The sequence below is a fragment of the Telmatherina bonti genome (assembly GCF_933228915.1).
Source record: "Telmatherina bonti genome assembly, chromosome: 3".
Lineage (NCBI taxonomy): Eukaryota > Metazoa > Chordata > Actinopteri > Atheriniformes > Telmatherinidae > Telmatherina > Telmatherina bonti.
In genome coordinates this window covers 40,319,178-40,340,268 of record NC_136621.1, presented here as the reverse complement: position 1 = coordinate 40,340,268, position 21,091 = coordinate 40,319,178, and the positions used below count along the sequence as shown (strand labels likewise).

The following is a 21,091-nucleotide window of genomic DNA, read 5'->3' as shown; positions in this document are numbered from 1 at the left end:
TTGAACGCGCGCGGCAAGCTAAAGGCTAGGTTGACCGTCGGCTAAACGCTAACAGCCAGACATGACTTTTAGCGAGTTTACGGGGTTAAACTCGACTTTTTTCTGTTAAAACCTAGTCCTGCGGTGTGTAAGCGGCGCCCGGGTGTCTTGTGGAAGCTGTACGGTAACTTTGACACTTTGTTCAGGTGGGTAAGAGCGTCCTTGGAGGAAGTTGTGGCTGGTTTGTGCAGGAAAATGACTGGAAATGAACATGCAGACGTGATGAAGCGTTGCTGACCTGCTGGCATGAAGCAGCTGCAGCTCTGTGTGCATATATGTCTACTGCAGCTCTGTGTGCATATATGTCTACTGCAGCTCTGTGTGCATATATGTCTGCATGTAGTGTGTGCCACAAAACATGCCTCTGACTTCCCACATTAAAAACACACCCACCCAGCATCAACCTGTAGAAAAAGCATTCAACACCTGATAAGAGATGGTCTGAAAGACACGTTTATATATTAGATGAGATTCGCCCGTAATACTTCTGCAAATTACAGCTGTGCTCATATGTCTTCATCCCCTTTCATTAAAGAAAAGGCTGAATTTACAACAGTCACTCAAATAACTGGAGATTTAAAAAAGGAACAAGAACTAAAAATTTGCAAAAAATATAATTTAGTAATATAAGACACTGTTTTTTCATTTAATTGGACAAATTAGAGACTTTTCTGTTGATCAGTGGGACAAAATACCTGTCAACAGGTGCAGAAGTCTGACTGAGAGGAACAGAAAACACCTGACTGGAGCGGAAACATTAAAGGATTGTTCAACTAAATATTACTTTATGAGTGATGGAATATGTAATAAATTATCTTATTTTTTTGCTTTCTATTGAACCAGAATTAGAAAATAATGTCATGATTCTCATAAAATTTTTATTTATTTATTACTTTAGTCAATTTCAGCTTATTTTACAGACAGCTGGGTTTTTTTTTCCTTCTTTAATGAAAAGGTATGAATAAATATGAGCACAGCTGTATATCAAAACAAATCAAGCAGAAACTGATTGAACTTTGGTTTTGAGTTAGTTTTAAGTAGTAAATAATAAAATCTGCGGAGTTTATCTGTCCTTGAACTTAAAAATTTCAGACAACATCCCTCTGAGGAAGATATTTTCCATGTAAGCATAAAAATAAACCTGATTCAAATGGATTTATGCTTCATTTTGGATTTTAAATAAACTGTAAAGTATATTTACAACATGCTGAAGTCAAACTGGTGCTTTGTTATGTAAAATACTGTTTTCACTCCTCAGTTAAAACTGACTGTAAACTCACCAAATAACACATTTTTACAGGCAAATTTCTACTAACATAGCAGATAATATAAAACTTATTTTACTTGATAAGCAACTAAACCAGCTGCATTATTTTTATTTCTTTTTTTTTTTTATCTTAAATATTATATTTAATCTAACAACAAAAGCCTGAATAATCCAAAGTAAATAAGTCACCAGAGAAATAATCATATTCTGAACAGAATTCTGTCAAGAATAAAAATAATAAACTAAAGTACAAGTTTTAAAACTTTTCCATTTTGTCACCCTCTTAAAGTAAACAATAAAAGGAGCAATTTCTACTATTCTCAGTATATGACCAGTTGCACAGACATGTAGTCCATTCATGGTCATTTGTAAACATGATTGGTAAGTTTTAAATGAAAAATAGTAGTTCTGGTTCGGTAGGTTGTAAATAAAGGGAGATTTGCAGAAGAGAAACGGTTTAAAACATCTTTTTCACCCGTCATCTGTGTTTTAGCTGCTCAGCGCAAGAAGCCTGTTGTCAGAGTTACGGCAACATTCAGTCCGATTGGTAATCAGGAGCTACGATCAATTATTAAACGATTATCAAGATTTTCATACATATTTTTCTCACTTTGAGTTTTTTTTTTCTCTCTTTCCACCTCATACACCATTCAGTATCCATCAATTCAAGTCACCAAACACGTTTATCTCCACCATGAAACGTAAATAAATCCAACATATTTTCGGGATAAATGAATGTCCATAAAAACCAGAATGTTTCCAAACGCTGCCTTCAGAGCCGACGTGGAAATCCCAGTTTTGTGATATACTCGTACTGAAGGTGTTTCCATGATCAGGCTTTTATTGAGATATTTGGTTTGTTTTTTGTTTTTTTTTACGAGATTATACGAGAATAACATTCATTAGATAGAGCTGCAAATAGCTGTTGTACTTGTGTAGAAATGTTGCTTTTATTTAGGAGAAACTGTCATGGAGGCACAGCTGCTGGGTGGGCGGAGGGCTCCGACTGCTTTACTACTGATGAACTTTTAATTGATTAGCTTTAATCATCAGTAAATGATGGATCTCTGGTGCGACGTTGAAAACAATCCATCTCCAGGTTTAAACAACAGAAGTGTGTGTGAGGTTGTGGGTTTGAATCTCCCGTGGGCCGGACAGTGACGTCCCCTGGCCGGCTCTGATTGGTTGTGTGTTTATGGGCCGGCTCAGCGCCGGGCTCAGGGTCGGAGCTGCTGGTGTGCGATCTTCCTCTGTGCTGAGGATGAGGAGGATGATGAGGAGGATCTGAGGTTTTTCTCTTTGGGACCATTTTGAAGTTTTTTAACAAGCACACGGAGTCAGTTTGAGCTTCCAGACCTGCTCGGTAACGCTGCCGGCCGCTTCCCGTCCACACGTCTTATTACTGCCACTTTCCCTTCCAAACAACTGCAACATGTCTCTGACTGTAGCAGGTAAGATGTTTTCATCACTAAACAGGCAGAAATGTTTGTTTTCCAGCCCCACGGTGAAATATCTGGGAAAACTGGTATTATCTGCACATGCAGGAAGATACTGACACTCAAAGAGGAGAGAAATATCTTAAATCCAACAACGGAAAAGCGTCATATATTTCTCAGTTTGAGAGAAAAGATGTTAAAATTATTCTTAATTTAAGAAAAACCCTAAAAAGGAAACATTTACTGGCTGGTTTTAAATAGTTTTTAATAATTGGCTTTAAATAAATTTTTTTATTGTTTACAGTTTTAAGATGTTTCTGACACGTCTGAAGTTGTGATGTTTTTTCTTTTTCAGGAACGTTTACAGACTAATCATCTTCCAGCTGAAACACTACACAGATATGATGTAAAATTAGCCATTGTAGCGTTGTAGCAGCGGATATTCTCATGTCTCATATCATTCTGCTTTTGACATATATATTACTCTGAAAACAAGATCATAAAGGCTTAGAGGCTCAATATAAGATCATTAGACCTGGTCAGACGGACAGTCTTGTGGTCAGACAGATGGACAGATTGTCGTTAGATGGACTAAGTCGGGTCTGCAACCTGCAAGTCACTCTTTGAGCCAGCGATGAACATATCAGTTTCCTGAGTTGATGAGGGTCTGAGTATTTTAGACAATAAAACTGTGAAGCCCAGGAACCCTGTTTTCCTTCTGTCACATGATCACGGCAGCCAATCAGATGTCACAATGATCTTGAAGCTGTTAGTGATTATGATGTTTTCTTTTAATATTTTACTGGTTTAATGCATGTTATTGCACATTTTCCTTTTGATAAATGTAAATAATCTGTTAATCCATAGTCTATTATTTTTATCACTTTGATTTATTTCATGTTGTTTTTGTTTAATTTATTCCTCAGTTTAAAAACATTTCTTTATGTTCTTTAGGTTAACTTTATATTCCATATTTCCCTTGCATTAAAGATATTAATGTATACTATATGATTTTTCTTTTTCAAGGGTTGAGAAGTATCAATATCAGTTTATGGTGCTTTTTCATCAACACTAATGGCATCGCTGATGGGGAAAATGAGGTATCGATCACAACTTTGGAATTTCCACAGGGGCTGTGAAAATTTTTGGTTTAAAAAAAAATAAATTTTATTTATTTTGGGGTGGGGCACAAGGGCAAGCGTTTGGTGGCCGGGCCTTTCCCCATGGGGCCCGGTCAGGCTCAGCCCGAAAGGGTTACATGGGCCCCACCTCCCGTGGGCTCACCATCTGTGGGAGGAGCCGTAGGGGTCGGGTGCAGTGTGAGCTGGGCGGCAGCAAGGGGCGGGGACCCTGGCGGTCCGATCCCCGGCTGCAGAAGCTGGCTCTAGGGACGTGGAACGTCACCTCTCTGGTGGGGAAGGAGCCTGAGCTTGTACACGAGGTTGAGCGGTTCGGCGAGATATAGTTGGACACACCTCGACGCATGGCTTGGGCTCTGGAACCAGTACCCTCAAGAGGGGCTGGACCTTCTTCCACTCTGGAGTTGGTCATGGTGAGAGGCGCCGAGCAGGTGTGGGCATTCTCATCAGCCCCCAGCTTGGTGCCTGCACGTTGGGGTTTACCCCAGTGGATGAAAGGGTAGTTTCCCTCTGCCTCCGGGTGGGGGGACGGGTCCTGACTGTTGTCTGTGCTTATGCACCGAACAGCAGTTCAGAGTACCCACCCTTTCTGGAGTCCTTGGAGGGAGTGCTGGAGGGTGCTCCTTCTGGGGACTCCATTGTTCTGCTGGGGGACTTCAATGCTCACGTGGGCAATGACAGTGAGACCTGGAGGGGAGTGATTGGGAGGCATGGTCCCCCCCTCTGAACCCAAATGGTGTTTTGTTATTGGACTTCTGTGCTCGTCATGGATTGTCCATAACGAACACCATGTTCCAACATAAGAGTGTCCATATGTACACCTGGCATCAGGATTCCCTGGGCCGCAGTTCAATGATCGACTTTGTAGTCGTATCGTCAGACCTGCGGCCACATGCCTTGGACACTCGGGTGAAGAGGGGGGCGGAGCTTCAACTGATCACCACCTGGTGGTGAGTTGGCTCAGATGGTGGGGGAGGAAGCCGGTCAGATCTGGCAGGCCCAAACGTGTTGTGAGGGTCTGCTGGGAACGTCTGGCTGAGTCCCCTGTCAGAGCGAGCTTCAACTCCCACCTTCAGCAGAGCTTCAACCATGTCCCGAGTGAGGCGGAGGACATTGAGTCCGAATGGGCTGTGTTCCGTGCCTCTATTGTTGAGGTGGCCAGCGGAGCTGTGGCTGTAAGATCGTTGGTGCCTGTCGTGGTGGGAATCCCAGAACTTGCTGGTGGACACCAGCAGTGAGGGATGCCATCAAGCTGAAGGAGTCCTATCGGGCCTTCTTGGCCTGTGGGACTCTGGAGGCAGCTGATGGGTACTGACAGGCTAACTGGCATGCGGCTTCGGCTGTCGCCAAGGCAAAAACTCGGGCATGGGAGGAGTTCGGCGAGGCCATGGAGAAAGACTTCTGGACGGCTTCGAGGCAATTCTGGTCCACCATCCGGCAGCTCAGGAGGGGGAAGCAATGATCCGTCAATACTGTGTACAGTGGAGGTGGGGAGCTGCTGACCTCAACTCGGGACGTTTTGGGTCGGTGGAGGCAATACTTCAAAGACCTCCTCGATCCTACCAACATGTCCTCGGATGATGAAGCAGACCTGGGGGACTCAGGGGTGGAGTCTCCTATCTCTGGGGCTAAGTTGCTGAGGTGGTAAAAAAAAAATGCTCCTGGGGTTCCATGGCCCCGGGGGTGGATGAGATTCACCCGGAGTTCCTTAAGGCTCTGGATACTGTTGGGCTGTCCTGGCTGAAACGTCTCCGTAGCATCGCGTGTACATCGGGCACAGTGCCTTTGGACTGGCAGACTGGGGTGGTGGTCCCCCTTTTTAAGAAGGGGGACCGGAGGGTGTGTTCCAATTACAGGGGAATCACACTCCTCAGCCTCCCTGGTAAGGTCTATTCAGGGGTCCTGGAGAAGAGAGTCTGCCGGATAGTCGAATCTCGGATTGAGGAGGAGCAGTGTGGCTTTCATCCTGGTCGCGAAACAGTGGACCAGCTCTATACCCTCTTTGGGGTCCTGGAGGGGGCACGGGAGTTTGCCCAACCAGTCCACATGTGCTTTGTGGACCTGGAGAAGGCCTTCGACCGTGTCCTCCGGGGGCTCCTGTGGGGGGTACTCCGGGAGTATGGGGTACCGGGATAGGGTGGATTGCCCTCTCCGGGTCGGGAGTCAGGTCCTGCCTCAAGTGAAGGAGTTTAAATATCTCGGGGTCTTGTTGACAAGTGAGGGAAGGATGGAGCGCGAGATTGACAGATGGGTCGGTGCGGCGTCTGCAGTAATGCGGACTCTGCGCCGGTCTGTCGTGGTGAAGAAGGAGCTGAGCCTGAAGGCGAAGCTCTCGATTTACCAGTCGATCTACGTTCCTACCCTCACCTATGGTCATGAGCTGTGGGTCGTGACTGAAAGAACGAGATCTCGTATACAGGCGGCTGAAATGAGTTTCCTCCGCAGGGTGGCCGGGCTCTCCCTTAGAGATAGGGTGAGGAGCTCAGTCATCCGGGAGGGGCTCAGAGTAGAGCCGTTGCTCCTCCGCATCGAGAGGAACCAGTTGAGATGGCTCGGGCATCTGGTCAGGATGCCTCCCGGACCTCCCTGGTGAGGTGTTCCAGGCACGTCCCTCTGGGAGGAGACCCCGGGGAAGACCCAGGACACGCTGGAGGGATTATATCTCTCGGCTGGCCTGGGAACGCCTCGGGATCCCCCCCCCGCAGAGTTGGCAGATGTGGCTGGGGAGAGGGAAGTCTGGGCTTCCCTGCTTAGGCTGCTTCCCCCATGACCCGACCGCGGATCAGTGGCAGAAGATGGTTCGATGTCTTTAAACATAAATTGTGGTTTTTAAAAGCCGTTTTTTTTCTTTTGCACTGAATGTTTGCAGTGAATTGCAATAATGACACTAGAGATCAGTTTCTGCTTGCGTACGTATGCAACAGTGAATGTGCATTGTCAACTAGAGGGCAGAGCTGAGTTCAGAGTTCACTTCCATGTTTTCCCTCTGGTTGGTAGCAGTAATACACCGCCATAAAGTTGTTTACAACCGTCCAAAAACACCAGAAGAATTAGTCTTCTTCCTGTGGTTCTTCTCCTGGTTGCATGTGGGCTGTACAACTCAATACTGCCACCCTGGTTTGCAAGGAAAACGCACCAAATTAGGCTCTTTACCGACGCACAAGACAATGTTGAGCACTTACAGGTTTAAGCCACATAGTTCCTGTCCTCCATGATTGAAACAGAACAGAACATGGTTTTATTTTGTGTCCATGCAAATGAAAATGATGACTGACGTGTTCGCAGATCTGACCAGAGGAGCGATGAGCGAGTTCCAGGAGAAACTCCGTCAGCAGCATGAAGAATCGATGCATCGGGAGCTCGAAGCGCTGCTCAATACAGCCAACAAAGCCGAGGCAGAGGTGGGAAAATAACTTTAATCTGCTGCTCTGCCTCATGTGCAAACTTATAAATATGTGTTAACGTATACAGTCATTAGTTTAGGACAATAATTTCAGCTGTAAATTAACTTTGATGCACATAACCTGGTGCTTCTTTACTAAGCATCCTCTTAGTTTAGCTACTATACTTGCACTCTGAATGTATTTTGGTAAACTGGGTCTTATCTGGAGTCATGGAGGGCACACAGTGGGGCAAGTGTCATGGGCTCATTTATCTGTTGCATGTTTCAGGTAAATATTTGCACAGTATTGCATGCAGAGATTCTGTTGTCTGAACATGCAGAGCAGACTGTCAGGAGACTGTTTTGGGGTGAACAACCCTGCAGTCCTGCTTCTAAACACACATGTTGCTTCATTCGATGTCTGAACCTTTCCCCAGACTGGAGACTTTTTCAGGATCCTGACTCCTTTCATTTAGAATCAGTTTATTTATGTAGTAACAATTCACATTAAAGGTAGTTTTAAGGCACTTTAAAGTGCAACAGGTTTAATGTCAGTCTATTTATACATGTTATGATTTAACGTGGCAGTGCTACACTCATACATACGTTTTCTAAACCACTTGGTCCAGTTCATGGTCGCGGCAAGCTGGAGTCTATCCCAGCAACCACTGAGTGAGAACAACAAATCCCATAATATATACTGTAATTTGTGGTCTGTCACAATGAAAACACTGAAAGACGATAGTTTCATGTGTGTGTCTACATATACTTCACATATTTGTGTATGTATTTAGGATTCTTCAGTTGCACAAGTTATAAATGCAACATAAAAATAAACCATGTAAATGGTTGCATGTCTGGTAAATTATGAAAAAAAAATGTAATGCTTTTGAATATTGATGCAATACAAAATATTGTGATTTTTCAGTATATCAATATTTTCCTAACCCTCTATGAAATACTTCCCAGCACTAAACTTATAAAACAATCTGTGTTGCTGTTAGAGAATATTTTGTTTGTCTCAATGCAGATCTCCAGAAAAGACTTTGATGGCTTCAAGAAGCTCTTCCACAGATTTCTGCAGGTCAAAGGTCCTTCAGTTGACTGGGTGAAGATCAACCGGCCGCCCGAGGAGTCGGTAAGATGTGCACACGTTACGGATCTATGCTGCTTTGCTCTGCGAGACCGAGAATGAAAACAGAACTGTTTACACTCGGCGACGTAGTTCAGATAGAGTTGTGCTGTTGTGTACGTTACGTTAACGTGTACAGCTTGCTACAAAAACCTGTTTTAATTTGATTTAATTTGTGTTATTTATTCACATATGTTTACAAAAAGAAAACGTACAACAAAATATTTTTATATATCTTTATTTATATATATATATATGTATATATATATATGTATACATATGTATATATATATATATGTATATATATATGTATATATATATATATATGTATATATATATATATATATATATATATATATATATATATGTATATATATATATATATATATATATATATATATATATATATATATAAAGAAAACAAACAAACAATACGTATTTGAAAAAGAAGTGGGTGGAAGTAAAACACTTGTTAAAGCCCTCCACTTCACCGTCAGTTATTTATATAGTACTAATACTCTCCCTTTTTCAGATAAATCAATCCATCTTCTAAATATAATTCAATAATATCCTAAGCATATAACATTTACACATACATTCATTCATTCATCAAATCAAAGATACTTTATTCATCCCCGAGGGGAAATTCAGAGTTCAAGCCAGCTCGTCCAAGATCAGACATACAGACGTGTAACATTCATGACAAAAGAGCAATACAGAGCCGAGCTTAAGCCTAGGCCATGCAGCTAGTTAACCACCAGCGCTGCCTTACAGTAGAGAAAAACAGAGATACAATAGGATCATAGGGGGTCGAGGGCAAAAAAGGTCATGTAACTCCGGGCCATGCCAGGAAGACGTGATCCGAAAATACAGAGAAAAAAACCTCATACACTGAAGCACAAACTAAACAAGACACACAAAGCCCAGAGAGGCGGTGAGTCATGTGGGAGGGGACTGGGGGTGGTTGAGGACAGAGCATCTATGAACATGTCTTCTTGCATTCTCAGTGGGCGTTGCGCCGGCCCAAGCCAAATCCAGATAGGATTGTTGTTTGGGTTCCAGGCGAGGAAAACAATTTGCCCTCGGCCTTGAGTCCTTAGCCGATCTCAGGCAGGCAGCTCCAGACAGCCGAATGGGGGGGGTCAGTTTCCACCGATTCTAGCAGACATTTTCTCCATGTTGTTATCGATTTTGCGGACCAGCTCCAGGACCGCGGCCAGATGACCAGTATGGACCAGACTGGTATCCTGCTTACGGTCGAGTCTGGTCAGCGCAAGAGTCTGTGCACTGCTAGACCGGCCCATACCGTTACAGAATTCTGGCAACCTGGGACTAAGGTGGACATTCAGACTCTGTCCATGGTCTGCATCCTTTAGGAGCAACCCCAGGTGTTGGTCTGGCCACTGGAAGCCACATGGCAGCCGTTTATCGCCCTCAGACTGGTCTGTACAGTCACACATGCTTATTTTAGATTACCGCCATGTATAACTCTGGTTTTTCGCTTTTGTTGCAAACATCAGGAGAGGCCAGAGCTCTGTTCTCGATGCAGAAAGGCATTATAATGACTTCCATCCGTCTTAAGTTCAGATATGTTGACGTTTCATTCTGTGTTTTGTGCTTTTCAGCTGGTGTTGAACTTTTCTAGGCAAAGCACCGACGCTCTGTCCGACTTTAACAGACTGTTTTTGTAAAAAATCTGGGGTTGCTCCTTTACAAGATGAAGGTGTAGGCGAGTGGAGACGATCCTCAGAAACACCAGTGCAACCAGGACGGAGAACTTTCACACTAAAGTCAGTTATTTATCAACACGGTGACTTTCCACTCTGACAGTCCTTCCCTTCACCGCTCCCAAAATACCCCTCAGGGGAGGTCGCCACTCAGAATAGTCTAAACGCCACACCAGCTTTGCATTGACATCGTCATGCCAGACAGACGCTGACATTTGTCTCTGGTGCGTCCTGACCAGCCGTTATGTCTTCATCACCCCCCCCCGTTCCAGTTCGAGCTGGTCGTCACATGACCCCACGAGACGTTAACACGGGCATGAAAGAAGCTCAAAGAAAATGAAACTTTATATCTTCAGAGTACTTATGCAAGACATGCACACTTGGCTAGGTCTTTTATTCTGAAGGAGGGGGTTGACAGGCGGCAGAGTCCTCAAGCAAAGGGATCTTTTTCTTACATTAAATGCAAACATAGAGTCCATGTTTTTCTTGATTTGAAGTATTTAAGGGAGTACTGGCAGGGAGGATGAGAAACTGGATCTCTCCCCAGAGGTGTCCAACTCCTCATCAGTGTTGAGGGACAGGTAGTTCCAATGAAACATAAACCCACTGAAGGCTGGGAAAGTTAGATTTAGCTAATTTCCTGCCTCCTCGCTTACATCCCCTCCCGAACAACTGCGCCGCCCGGCCATGTGCCGTTGGAGGACTGACAGCTGGTCTGACACTTCGCTCGTACTGCGAGCAAAGCGCCTAAAATCCAACTTTCTTGTCCATATGAGTCACATCTGATATCTTTCTGACGGCCTGGACAACCTCGTCCGTCGTTTTTCCTCTTCCAACCCAGCTACAAGATCCGATCCTTACCCGATCTTTTATAAATCTGCCTGCACAGCTCAGTTACGATGTTTTCCCCACATGCGCCATGCATAGATTTTTTTAATAACGTCTGAACGACATGAATCCGATTGTAAAAACATCCTAACTGGGCTGAGTGGACGATGTAGCCTCCATGTTTCCCTCCATGAACACTTCAACACAGCCTCTTCTGCACATGCAGGTCACTTCGAGGTCACAGATGGTTCAGTCTGATACCAGTTCCGTTAAATTACAATATGAATAATCACGCAGAAAAACACGTTTAAAAAATTCAGAGTTGAGCATTAAGACCTGCAGTGTTAGAGCACCAAGGCTGCAACGAGTTGTCGACAAAGTCGACAATGAAAATTCATTGATGCGACATTTCCTTGTCGACATGTCGCGTTATAAACGCCGTAACGGCTTTGTTAATAAAACGCGGCGCCAGCCAACTTAACGCCATTTACCAACCACGGCTTTTCAGACAGTAGAAGAACTCTAAACACCAAGCAAACGACAGAAAGCACCACAGGAAGTGCTGGGGGCAGTGTTGTCATTTTGTTTAGCCAACGAAGAAGAAACTGACGGCGGCGCAACCTGTTTCCAAAGTTTGGGGATATTTCAAGCTAAACAAAGAGTCAAACAGGTGAAATGTGTCGTCTGCCGCGCAGAGTCGGCGTACCACGGCAGCACGACAGTCATGCATGATCATCTGGAAGGAAAGCAGCCGGAGTCATGGTTTCCAGCGTTACGGATGGCAAAGTTAGCATTAGTGAGTAGCGATGTGCTGTTGTTACCTCTGCCAAAGAGCTTCTGTTTTTACCGCCGTTTATCTGTTTGTGTTCAAGATAACTCAGAAAGTTATGGAGAGATTTTCATGAAATGTCCAGGAGTTGTTGGAAATGTGAAAAGGAAGAAGTGATTTAATTCTGGTGCTGATCCGGATCACCGTTTGGATTCAGGAACGTTTTAAAGGATTCTGGTCCTTGTTTACCTACAAAACAGGCTTTTTCAAGATGTAAAAAATCATTTCAATGCAATTCTACGGAAATTAAGATGTTAAAATATTTTATTTACTTTGTTTTCCTTTTGAGGTAAATTCTGTCCAGCTTGGATATGACACTATAGCTAAGTCTGAATGTTTCAGAATAAATAAGTAGTAAGCTGTTCAGCTTAAATTTAATATCCAACTGGTTCAGGAGTCGTTCTATAACTTACTAAAGGACATGATGTTGGGACTGACTGGAAATCAGGGGGACATTCATATGATGCAGATGAAGAGAGTGGGCTAAAACATACTGGAACCAGTAAAAAAAAAAAAAAAAAACACGTTAACTGGAAGCACAGATGGTGAGAGGGACAGAAATAATCGGGACTAATCAAGAAAATTATTTACAGATTAGTCGAATATTAAATAATCATTAGTTGCAGCACTAAAAAGCACTGATAGCGGACAATAGTCACACACATCCTGTTCCTCTACAAACAGTACCCCTAAGAGAAAGATCTGGGTCTTGGTAGACGTAATCTTCCAGACGTTTGTCGTCCAGTTGGCTTTTGTTGAAGGATTTTCTGGCGAACGTCTTTTGACTTTTAAACATCGTCCTTCTCAGTCATAAAACATTCCGTCCGTGTTCACTTTCCCTTTGCATGACGGCAGTGTGTTCACTCGAACCAGCCTTAAAAAGTCCAGACTACATTTTCCACAGAGATGCAGAGTTTTGGGAGAAATCTTCTTGGATCTGATGAAGTCAAAGTTGAATGTTTGGACCATATATTCTCTAAAGGAAAACGATGAAAGCCGTAAGTTAAAGAGCACCATAGCAAGCAAGAAGCACGGTGGTCGCGGTATCATGATGTGTAGAAGATTCACTTCCTGAAGAATTGGTTCAAAACAAACATCAAGATTTTATGAATTATGTTATATATAAACTTGGAAAAGTGACCTCCTTCATGTGCATATAACCCATCCATCCATCTTCTACCACTTATCCGGGGTCGGGTCGCGGGGGCAGCAGCCTAAGCAGGGAAGCCCAGACTTCCCTCTCCCCAGCCACATTTACCAACTCTGCGGGGGGGATCCCGAGGCGTTCCCAGTCCAGCCGAGAGATATAATCCCTCCAGCGTGTCCTGGGTCTTCCCCGGGGTCTCCTCCCAGAGGGACGTGCCTGGAACACCTCACCAGGGAGGTCCAGGAGGCATCCTGACCAGATGCCCGAGCCACCTCAACTGGTTCCTCTCGATGCGGAGGAGCAGCGGCTCTACTCTGATCTCCTCCCGGATGACTGAGCTCCTCACCCTATCTCTAAGGGAGAGCCCGGCCACCCTGCGGAGGAAACCCATTTCAGCCGCCTGTATACGAGATCTCGTTCTTTCGGTCACGACCCACAGCTCATGACCATAGGTGAGGGTAGGAACGTAGATCGACTGATAAATCGAGAGCTTCGCCTTCTGGCTCAGCTCCTTCTTCACCACGACAGACCGGCGCAGAGTCCGCATTACTGCAGACGCCGCACCGATCCATCTGTCAATCTCACGCTCCATCCTTCCCTCACTCGTGAACAAGACCCCGAGATATTTAAACTCCTCCACTTGAGGCAGGACCTGACTCCCGACCCGGAGAGGGCAATCCACCCTATTCTGGTGTGTGTATGACATGGTGCGTTATTCTGCAGGCAGTAGCAGGTAGGCTGTGCTGGTCTAACCATCTCCCCCACATCATGGCGCCAGCAGCAGCCTGAAAGAGCTAAATGCTGCCTTGTGATTGGCTGATGAGTGTGTTAGACAGTAATTGATCAGGTGATCTGATGAAAACGAAGGCTTGTGCAGGTAAAACGGTCCCAGCTTCCATGTTTTTACTTGTGTCTGTGAACAGTGATCTGGTTTCACTTTGACCCTGACCTGCAGTCCGGCTGCTGACCGGCTGACAGGGTGATTATTGATGGCTGGAGTCAGCGCTGCTGAACCTGTTGTTAGCTGTCATGTGACATTTACCCCGGAGTTCATACATGCCAGTGGAGTTGGAGCTAATGCAGGGATCAGTTCCTTGAATGCTGAGCTGTTTTTAAAAGGGTCATTTCACTCAAATAACAGAAGAAATCCCACTGTTCTACGTAGCCTCGCACCTTTCTGAGAATCTGGACTTTTCACATGCAGATAATCACGGCAAACCTTTTTAAATGAATTACTGATCCAAAAAAATGTAAAGAAAAGCCGTTATGAAGCACTCTGCTGGTACAGTGCAGGCAGGAAGCTGAAAACACACTCCACACACAAACAGCACTGCTGCTGTTGTGCAGTGCTTATCACACCATATAAGCAGTGTCCATAAATACACGTGTCCTTTCCGTGTGTCATGCGCTGCTGGTCAGACGAGCATCCAGCACTAAACTTCTTACTGGAGTCGCTGTTACGCATTGTCCTTCATTCAGGATTGTTTTTCATTTTTATTTTAGGGAAAATAAACAGTTTTTCACAAGTACAATGTAGTAAACATAAACTTTTAATCTGTCTTTACACAGATTTTTTTTGCCTTCACATCCAGGGATGCACTGATCCACTTTTTGGGAGTTCCGATCCGATGCCGATATCTGAAATTTAAATATCTGCCAATGCCGATATTTGCCGATACCAGACCTGTTTATGTCAACATTATTGTGACTATGGTTATTATTGCTGTTATAACTGTATAAGATTTCATCAGGTTGTAATAAATGACCCATCCTTTCTGAAGTTACCTCACCAATACAAATATAACAGTACAGATCTAACAATTTCAACAAGTTTTATTCTGATCTAACATATTTTACCTAAATACAACTATAAATGTTGGTTATGAAACAAAGATCTCACTTTTAGTGGAACAAAAAATGTCACATTTTAACATTCAAGGCATTTATTTCTTTTAAAACACGTCCGAAGCGTGTCATCGAACACATCTGCGCTGGCTTGACTAGTGTGGTATCAGTACAGTTTTATTAATACCAAGTACGAGGACACACACTTGGGATTGAACCGATACTGGTATCTGTATCGGTGCATCCCTATTCACATCTGTCACTCATTCATCTGCTTTTAGATACAGCAAAGAAAAACCTTTATGAAATAGATTAGCAGCCATTAAAATGGGGCTGAAACAGCCTCATTTCCTCTGCAGCCTGTTGTCAAATCTAGATGCTGCTGCAAGTTCGCATGATCAGAAGTAGTTTAATGGACAGACGGAGAAGTCTGGTGAGCTCCTCCGGTTCTCTTCTGAAGTAGTTTTATTTCTGTCCCACAGTTTTCTCTGAGTATGCATACATGTTCCCACGGGCCATGGAATAGTATGTGGTGTTCCCCCAGGTTCAGTTTTAGGCCCAGTTGTTTTTAGTCTCTGCCGGGGCGGGGGGGGGGGGGGGGGGGTCATCTAGAGGCACGGCGTTGGTTTTCATCGCTAGCCTGATGTAAATCTGCTGACTGTGCGAAAAGGACTTTAGAAATAAAGTTCATTTTGATTTGATTGAAGATAAGTGATCAACATATTTGTGGATAAATGAAGGTGAAGTAACTAAGGTGACGGCGTTTCAAACCTCAAACTGAGTAAATGTAGAATGACTCATCATTAAAGTAAGATACATGCAGGTTTATGCAGGTGGGATGATCCACAAGAAGATTAGTGAATGTAGGTATTCACATAAAACATTAAAATACTCAGAGAACTTTTATTATAACATTTAATTTACAATATAAATGTATGGAATTTATTTCACAATGCAGAAGGAGGATGAACGTACAACAGACCGGACTGGAAATGCATCTAGACCAGCGTTCCTCCTGCGGATCACGGACTCTTGACTTGCGGCTCATGAAGCAGCCGCTGGTTTTCTGAAAATGCATCTAAACAAGTCATAATGATCCTCAACGCTGCAGTTCTCTCCACAAACAAGAGCTGCAGGCTGCTTGCAGAAACTCTGCTGTCCTAACGGCCCTAACTGACCCTGTCAGAGTTGCCAGTTCTGGCTGATTTCAGCTGCAGCGAACTCCACCAAAGAGCTGCTCCGTTGGTAGCTCCGTATATATAATGAAAAAGAAATGCCCACATTCTGGAGGCATTATTGTATTTTCACCAGAAACTGTTGCATAAGAATGCCGTTACTCTGTGTAATATTTAGGATAACCATTCCTTGCTAAGAAGCTGAATATTACTGATTTGGCAACGTAGCAGGATACGTAGCGTGGGAACGGTTTTATGGGGGGCGGCGGCTCTCCTCTTGTCTTAGTATACTGAGTGCAGCTCTTGTTGAATTAACAGTGAGGATCACTGGTCTAGAAGAAAAGACAGAGCGGACTCCAGGGCAGAGATGGTGATCTGGTTCTCTAGGACCGCAGTCCTGCAGGTTTTAGATGTTTCCCTGCTCCTGCACACCTGATTCACGTTGAAACTGCTCCCCCCACCAGCTTGTTGTGACTGCAGCCCTGCAGCATGTTGACATATTCATCAGATTCAGAAAAGCTTAGAGACGAAGCTGAAAAGCTGAACCTCCTCTCTCAGTGGTCTCATCCACGCCTGGATGTGTTGATGTTGTGCTGACGACCACAGAGGGGAAACGGCTCAGCAAGCTGGTCAGGAAGTGTGTGTTTATGATGGGCAGGGTGGCGGCGCCTGCTGGAGGAGTGGTGCAAATGGAGAGACTTCCACCTGCATCTGGACTGGTCCACTTTATGCTAACTCTGCTCCTAAATGTTGGCCTAACTAAGATCTGATTGTGTTTTTATTCCTTCAGGAATAAATAATCTTTATTTATCCGTAACGGGTCATCGGTTTCTTCAGGTTCAGTCCAAGAGATGCATCTCTTTGGTCTTTGTAACGCAGGACAACATCTGGAGATCAGATTCATCGTCCCGTTCACACCAGATAAGAAACAGCCTCTAAAACTGAGTCTGTTTCTAATTTCTGGTATTTAGAGAGAGGAGTTTTGTTCTGTTCCTCGTTGCAGGTATTATCTGTCAACTTCCTCATAAAACATGCACAACATGTGTTCATGATTCGTGTCCCCGTTCTCCATCAGATCCAGCCCTACGAGAAGATCAAGGCCAAGGGTCTTCCTGACAACATCACCGCCAGCCTCAACAAGCTGGCTGTGGTCAAACTGAATGGAGGTCTGGGGACCAGCATGGGCTGCAAGGGCCCCAAGAGTCTGATCAGCGTCCGCAACGAGAACACCTTTCTGGACCTGACCGTGCAGCAGATCGAGGTAGAAACTGAGAAAACCGGGACGGGCAGCAGCTCTGAGGACGCGGTGGAACAGCGGTCATGTTTCATTTCTCTGTTTTTCAGCATCTGAACAAAACATTCAACACCGACGTGCCGCTTGTTCTCATGAACTCCTTCAACACCGATGAGGACACGAAGAAGATCCTGCAGAAGTACACACACCACCGGGTTAACATCCACACCTTCAACCAGAGCAGGTACAACACACACACACAGATACACACACCTGCCTAGTCGCAGCTTAAAGCTGCGTGTCGTCTGCATGTGGTGTGTGCCGGTTCTACCCCGGTGAAATGTGCTCTTACACTCGAGCGAACGGCTACAACATCGTTTTGCAGTTTCTTTTCTGTGGTTACCGCACAAACTAGGCAAGAAGCTGAAGAATTCCAGAAACATGGGATCAAAAACCGGCCAATCACAAGAGTACTTCCACATCAAGCCTCTCTAGGTCATGCCCTTGTAACACATTGATGTTGTAATACAGTAATGTCCTGTAGCAACTACAGGATCGCCTCTTCATGTCGTCCTCATTGATCTGGGAGACGTGTTAAACCCTCTCATGTTCTGGCAGGTATCCGAGGGTCAACAAGGAGTCTCTGCTGCCGATCGCTAAGAGCATGGGGACAAGCGGCGAGAACGCAGAGGCCTGGTACCCACCAGGCCACGGAGACATCTACGCCAGCTTCTACAACTCTGGGCTGCTGGACAAACTCCTCTCTGAAGGCAGAGAGTACATCTTTGTGTCCAACATCGACAACCTGGGGGCCACGGTGGACCTCTTCATCCTCCACCACCTGATGAGCCAGCCGGCTGACAGACGCTGTGAGTTCATCATGGAGGTCACCGACAAGACCAGAGCAGACGTGAAGGTGAGCACACCGCATCCTGCTTTTACGTTGTCCAGGTGGGAGGAGGTTATGCTCACATATACACCGTTCTGGGTCTGGGTCTGGTTCTGGTTCTGGTTCCATTCAGCAGATGAAGGAGGGAGTTGACAGAAGTGAAAAGAAAGTGAAGAGGAGAAAGCAGTAGCAACCATCTGCTACCTGTAATGAAACAGAAAACATGCAAGAACCGTCTCTTACCAGAGGAAGTTGGTTGCTAGGCAACATAAAAACGCAGTGACAGTCGGGTTTTATGCGACATGAACGACTCAACACCACGCTAGCAGCATGGCCTTCCTTCTTCACTCTGAAATGGATCGATTATTACAGTTCTGCCAGCACAGGACACATATTACCATCGATGAGTCGCAACTTTCGCTAGAGCTAGGCGATACGACTCTGGACGATAGAAAATTTCTTGTTTCTTATGACGCTCTGTCGTTTACGCAATAATAAGCGGCTTTTCTGCAGTATTTTACATTACGATGCGCTTTACGGCACGCTGCAATACATAAACAGACATGGAGGAAGACGGCAGCAGACGTGTTTCAGAGGATAATTGACTGAAAGATGAGCAGCCAACCCAAACTGATGAGTCGATGGGGATTTGCTCTGTTTTGCAGCCCCTAGTGGATGAAGGGGGAACTGCAGTTTAATGCACTTCTGCACAGGCATCAGTTTTTACCGCCGGAGGTTGCCGCTTGGACATAACTAACTCATTTTATCACCTGCGCAGGAATCAGGATAAAGAATACAGAATAAAGAATAGAGTCAACGATCAAAAGCAGCGTCCAGTGGAGGAGAAAGGTCAGAATAAACTCCAGACGCTGCAGCAGGTATTTACCTGTGGAACGTCGTACGACCATAGTTCCCCCAGATGGAAGGAGATCACTGCTGCTGTTGCCTAGCAACATCTGATACATAACTGATGACTGACACAACATTACACAGTTTCATATCGTTATGGGATATAAAACGAGCAATATCGGGATGTCGGTCGTATTGCCCCGCCCTGACTTCCAGCGTCTAACTCTGCCCACAGTGATCAGGAACGGTTTGCTTTGACTTTTACTGTACGAAACGTAATTCACCAAAAACTGCTACTTTCCGTCCGATTCTACGTTTGAACGGGTCGCAGATTAAATCTCACCACACTGGCGTTCTTGGACCGACACGTACCTTTCAGTGTGACGGGAGCGTCTGAGCTCAGTGTTCCCTCTCTGCAGGGTGGGACTCTGATCCAGTACGAGGACCATCTGAGGCTGCTGGAGATCGCTCAGGTTCCCAAGGCCCACGTCGACGAGTTCAAGTCCGTCACCAAGTTCAAGATCTTCAACACCAACAACCTGTGGATCTCTCTGCCCGCCATCAAGCGGCTGCAGGAGAAGAACGCCATGGACCTGGAGATCATCGTCAACCCAAAGGTAGACCACCACACCTCCGTCTGAGCAGCCGGTGTTTAAAGCGCTAACACGCTCCTCCTCTTGGCTCCACCCCTCTGCAGACATTGGATGGTGGTCTGAACGTCATCCAGTTGGAGACAGCGGTGGGCGCCGCCATCAAAAGCTTCAACAACGCCATGGGCGTCAACGTTCCCCGTAGCCGCTTCCTCCCTGTGAAGACGTCGTCGGACCTGCTGCTGGTGATGTCGAACCTGTACAGCCTGGACGCCGGATCGCTCACCATGAGCAAGAAGAGGGAGTTCCCCACGACGCCGCACGTTAAACTGGGCAGCTCCTTCACCAAGGTATCAAACCCCCGGCATCCACCTGACCCACACTCTGCTAACGTTGTACAAAAAGCCACTGAAATCAAAGCTTTGAGTCCAAATGTACATGTGGTCCGGGCTGAGCCCAGGTTGTCCTGGAGACGCCCCAGGTTCACGCTGCTGTTTGTCCTGCAGGTTCAGGAGTTCCTGGCCCGGTTTGAAAACATCCCGGACATGCTGGAGCTGGACCACCTCACCGTGTCCGGAGACGTCACCTTTGGGAAGAACGTCTCTCTGAAGGTAAACGCTTTTTAAAGGTGGAAGAACTGCTGCCATCTAGTGTTAAAGACAGGAATTACAGCAAATACAGCTGTGAATGGATGGTGGCCATGAGTGGACAAAACTCTTCCAGAAATAAAGACGTTTACTGCCATCTTGTGGCGGCTGGCAGAATAACAGTCAGATGTTTTCAGCATATTGTTTTATCTTCAAACGGCTGCAGATGAATATGTCTGCATGCTGCTAATAAATAAACCGAATCATTTCCAAGAATCTTTGCAGAATAAGCAACATTGAAGGGATTTAAAACGTATTTTATTCCTGTAAAAGTCCAAATAATCAACATTTGCTTCTTTGTTTCCTCTGTAATCCAACCCTGACAAAGAAATATTGTGATCTGGGATTACCGTTGTAATCTGGTGCTCCTTTCACCAGGGTACCGTCATTATCATCGCCAATCACGGGGACAGGATCGATATTCCGGCCGGAGCGATGCTGGAGAACAAGATTGTCTCAGGAAACCTGCGTATCCTCGACCACTGAGGAAAAGAGCCATTTCCACCTGGAGGAGACTGTTCTGTTGGAAATGCTCACTGATCACTTTGATTGGAACAGATTAAATATAAAATCAGCCTGCAGGGGAACGTCGTCCTCCGTCCTGGTTTCATCCTGCAGGCTGATCCTGAGGAAAACTCACGGTTCCTGCAGAAAATCACCAAAAGTCTCACTGTGATTCTTTTCTAACCAATAAACTGTGCAATATCTGTCAGGTGGACATCCTGTGCTTTTTGTCCGAACTTTAATAGATAAGATTCTCTAATCTTATTAGATCTCTAGAGAATTAGATTTGTTTAATTTCTTATGAAGGTTATGCTCTTTCATTTAAAACATTAATTATATATATATATATATATATACATATATATATATATATATATACAATCTGGATCTTATGTTTCACATTCTTAAAATCAATTTTTGATTTTTTTTTTA

At 45.0% G+C, this 21,091-nt stretch overlaps 1 protein-coding gene across 2 annotated transcripts; it reads left to right on the top strand.

Moving 5' to 3' along the window:
- Positions 1–30: 30 nt before the first annotated feature.
- On the top strand, positions 31–20,867 carry LOC306774492 (UTP--glucose-1-phosphate uridylyltransferase-like). Of its 2 annotated transcripts, none has more exons than XM_079264542.1 (10): positions 31–185; positions 7,167–7,282; positions 8,294–8,401; positions 17,022–17,207; positions 17,291–17,424; positions 17,799–18,096; positions 19,338–19,535; positions 19,616–19,858; positions 20,015–20,119; positions 20,534–20,867. In XM_079264542.1, the coding sequence occupies exons 2-10, from the start codon at positions 7,184–7,186 to the stop codon at positions 20,639–20,641; spliced, it is 1,479 nt and encodes a 492-aa protein (XP_079120668.1). In that variant the 5' UTR covers positions 31–185; positions 7,167–7,183; the 3' UTR covers positions 20,642–20,867. The 2 variants fall into 2 exon arrangements, with proteins under 2 accessions (XP_079120668.1, XP_079120667.1); XM_079264541.1 differs by lacking the exon at positions 31–185 and adding an exon at positions 2,568–2,757.
- Positions 20,868–21,091: the final 224 nt, after the last annotated feature.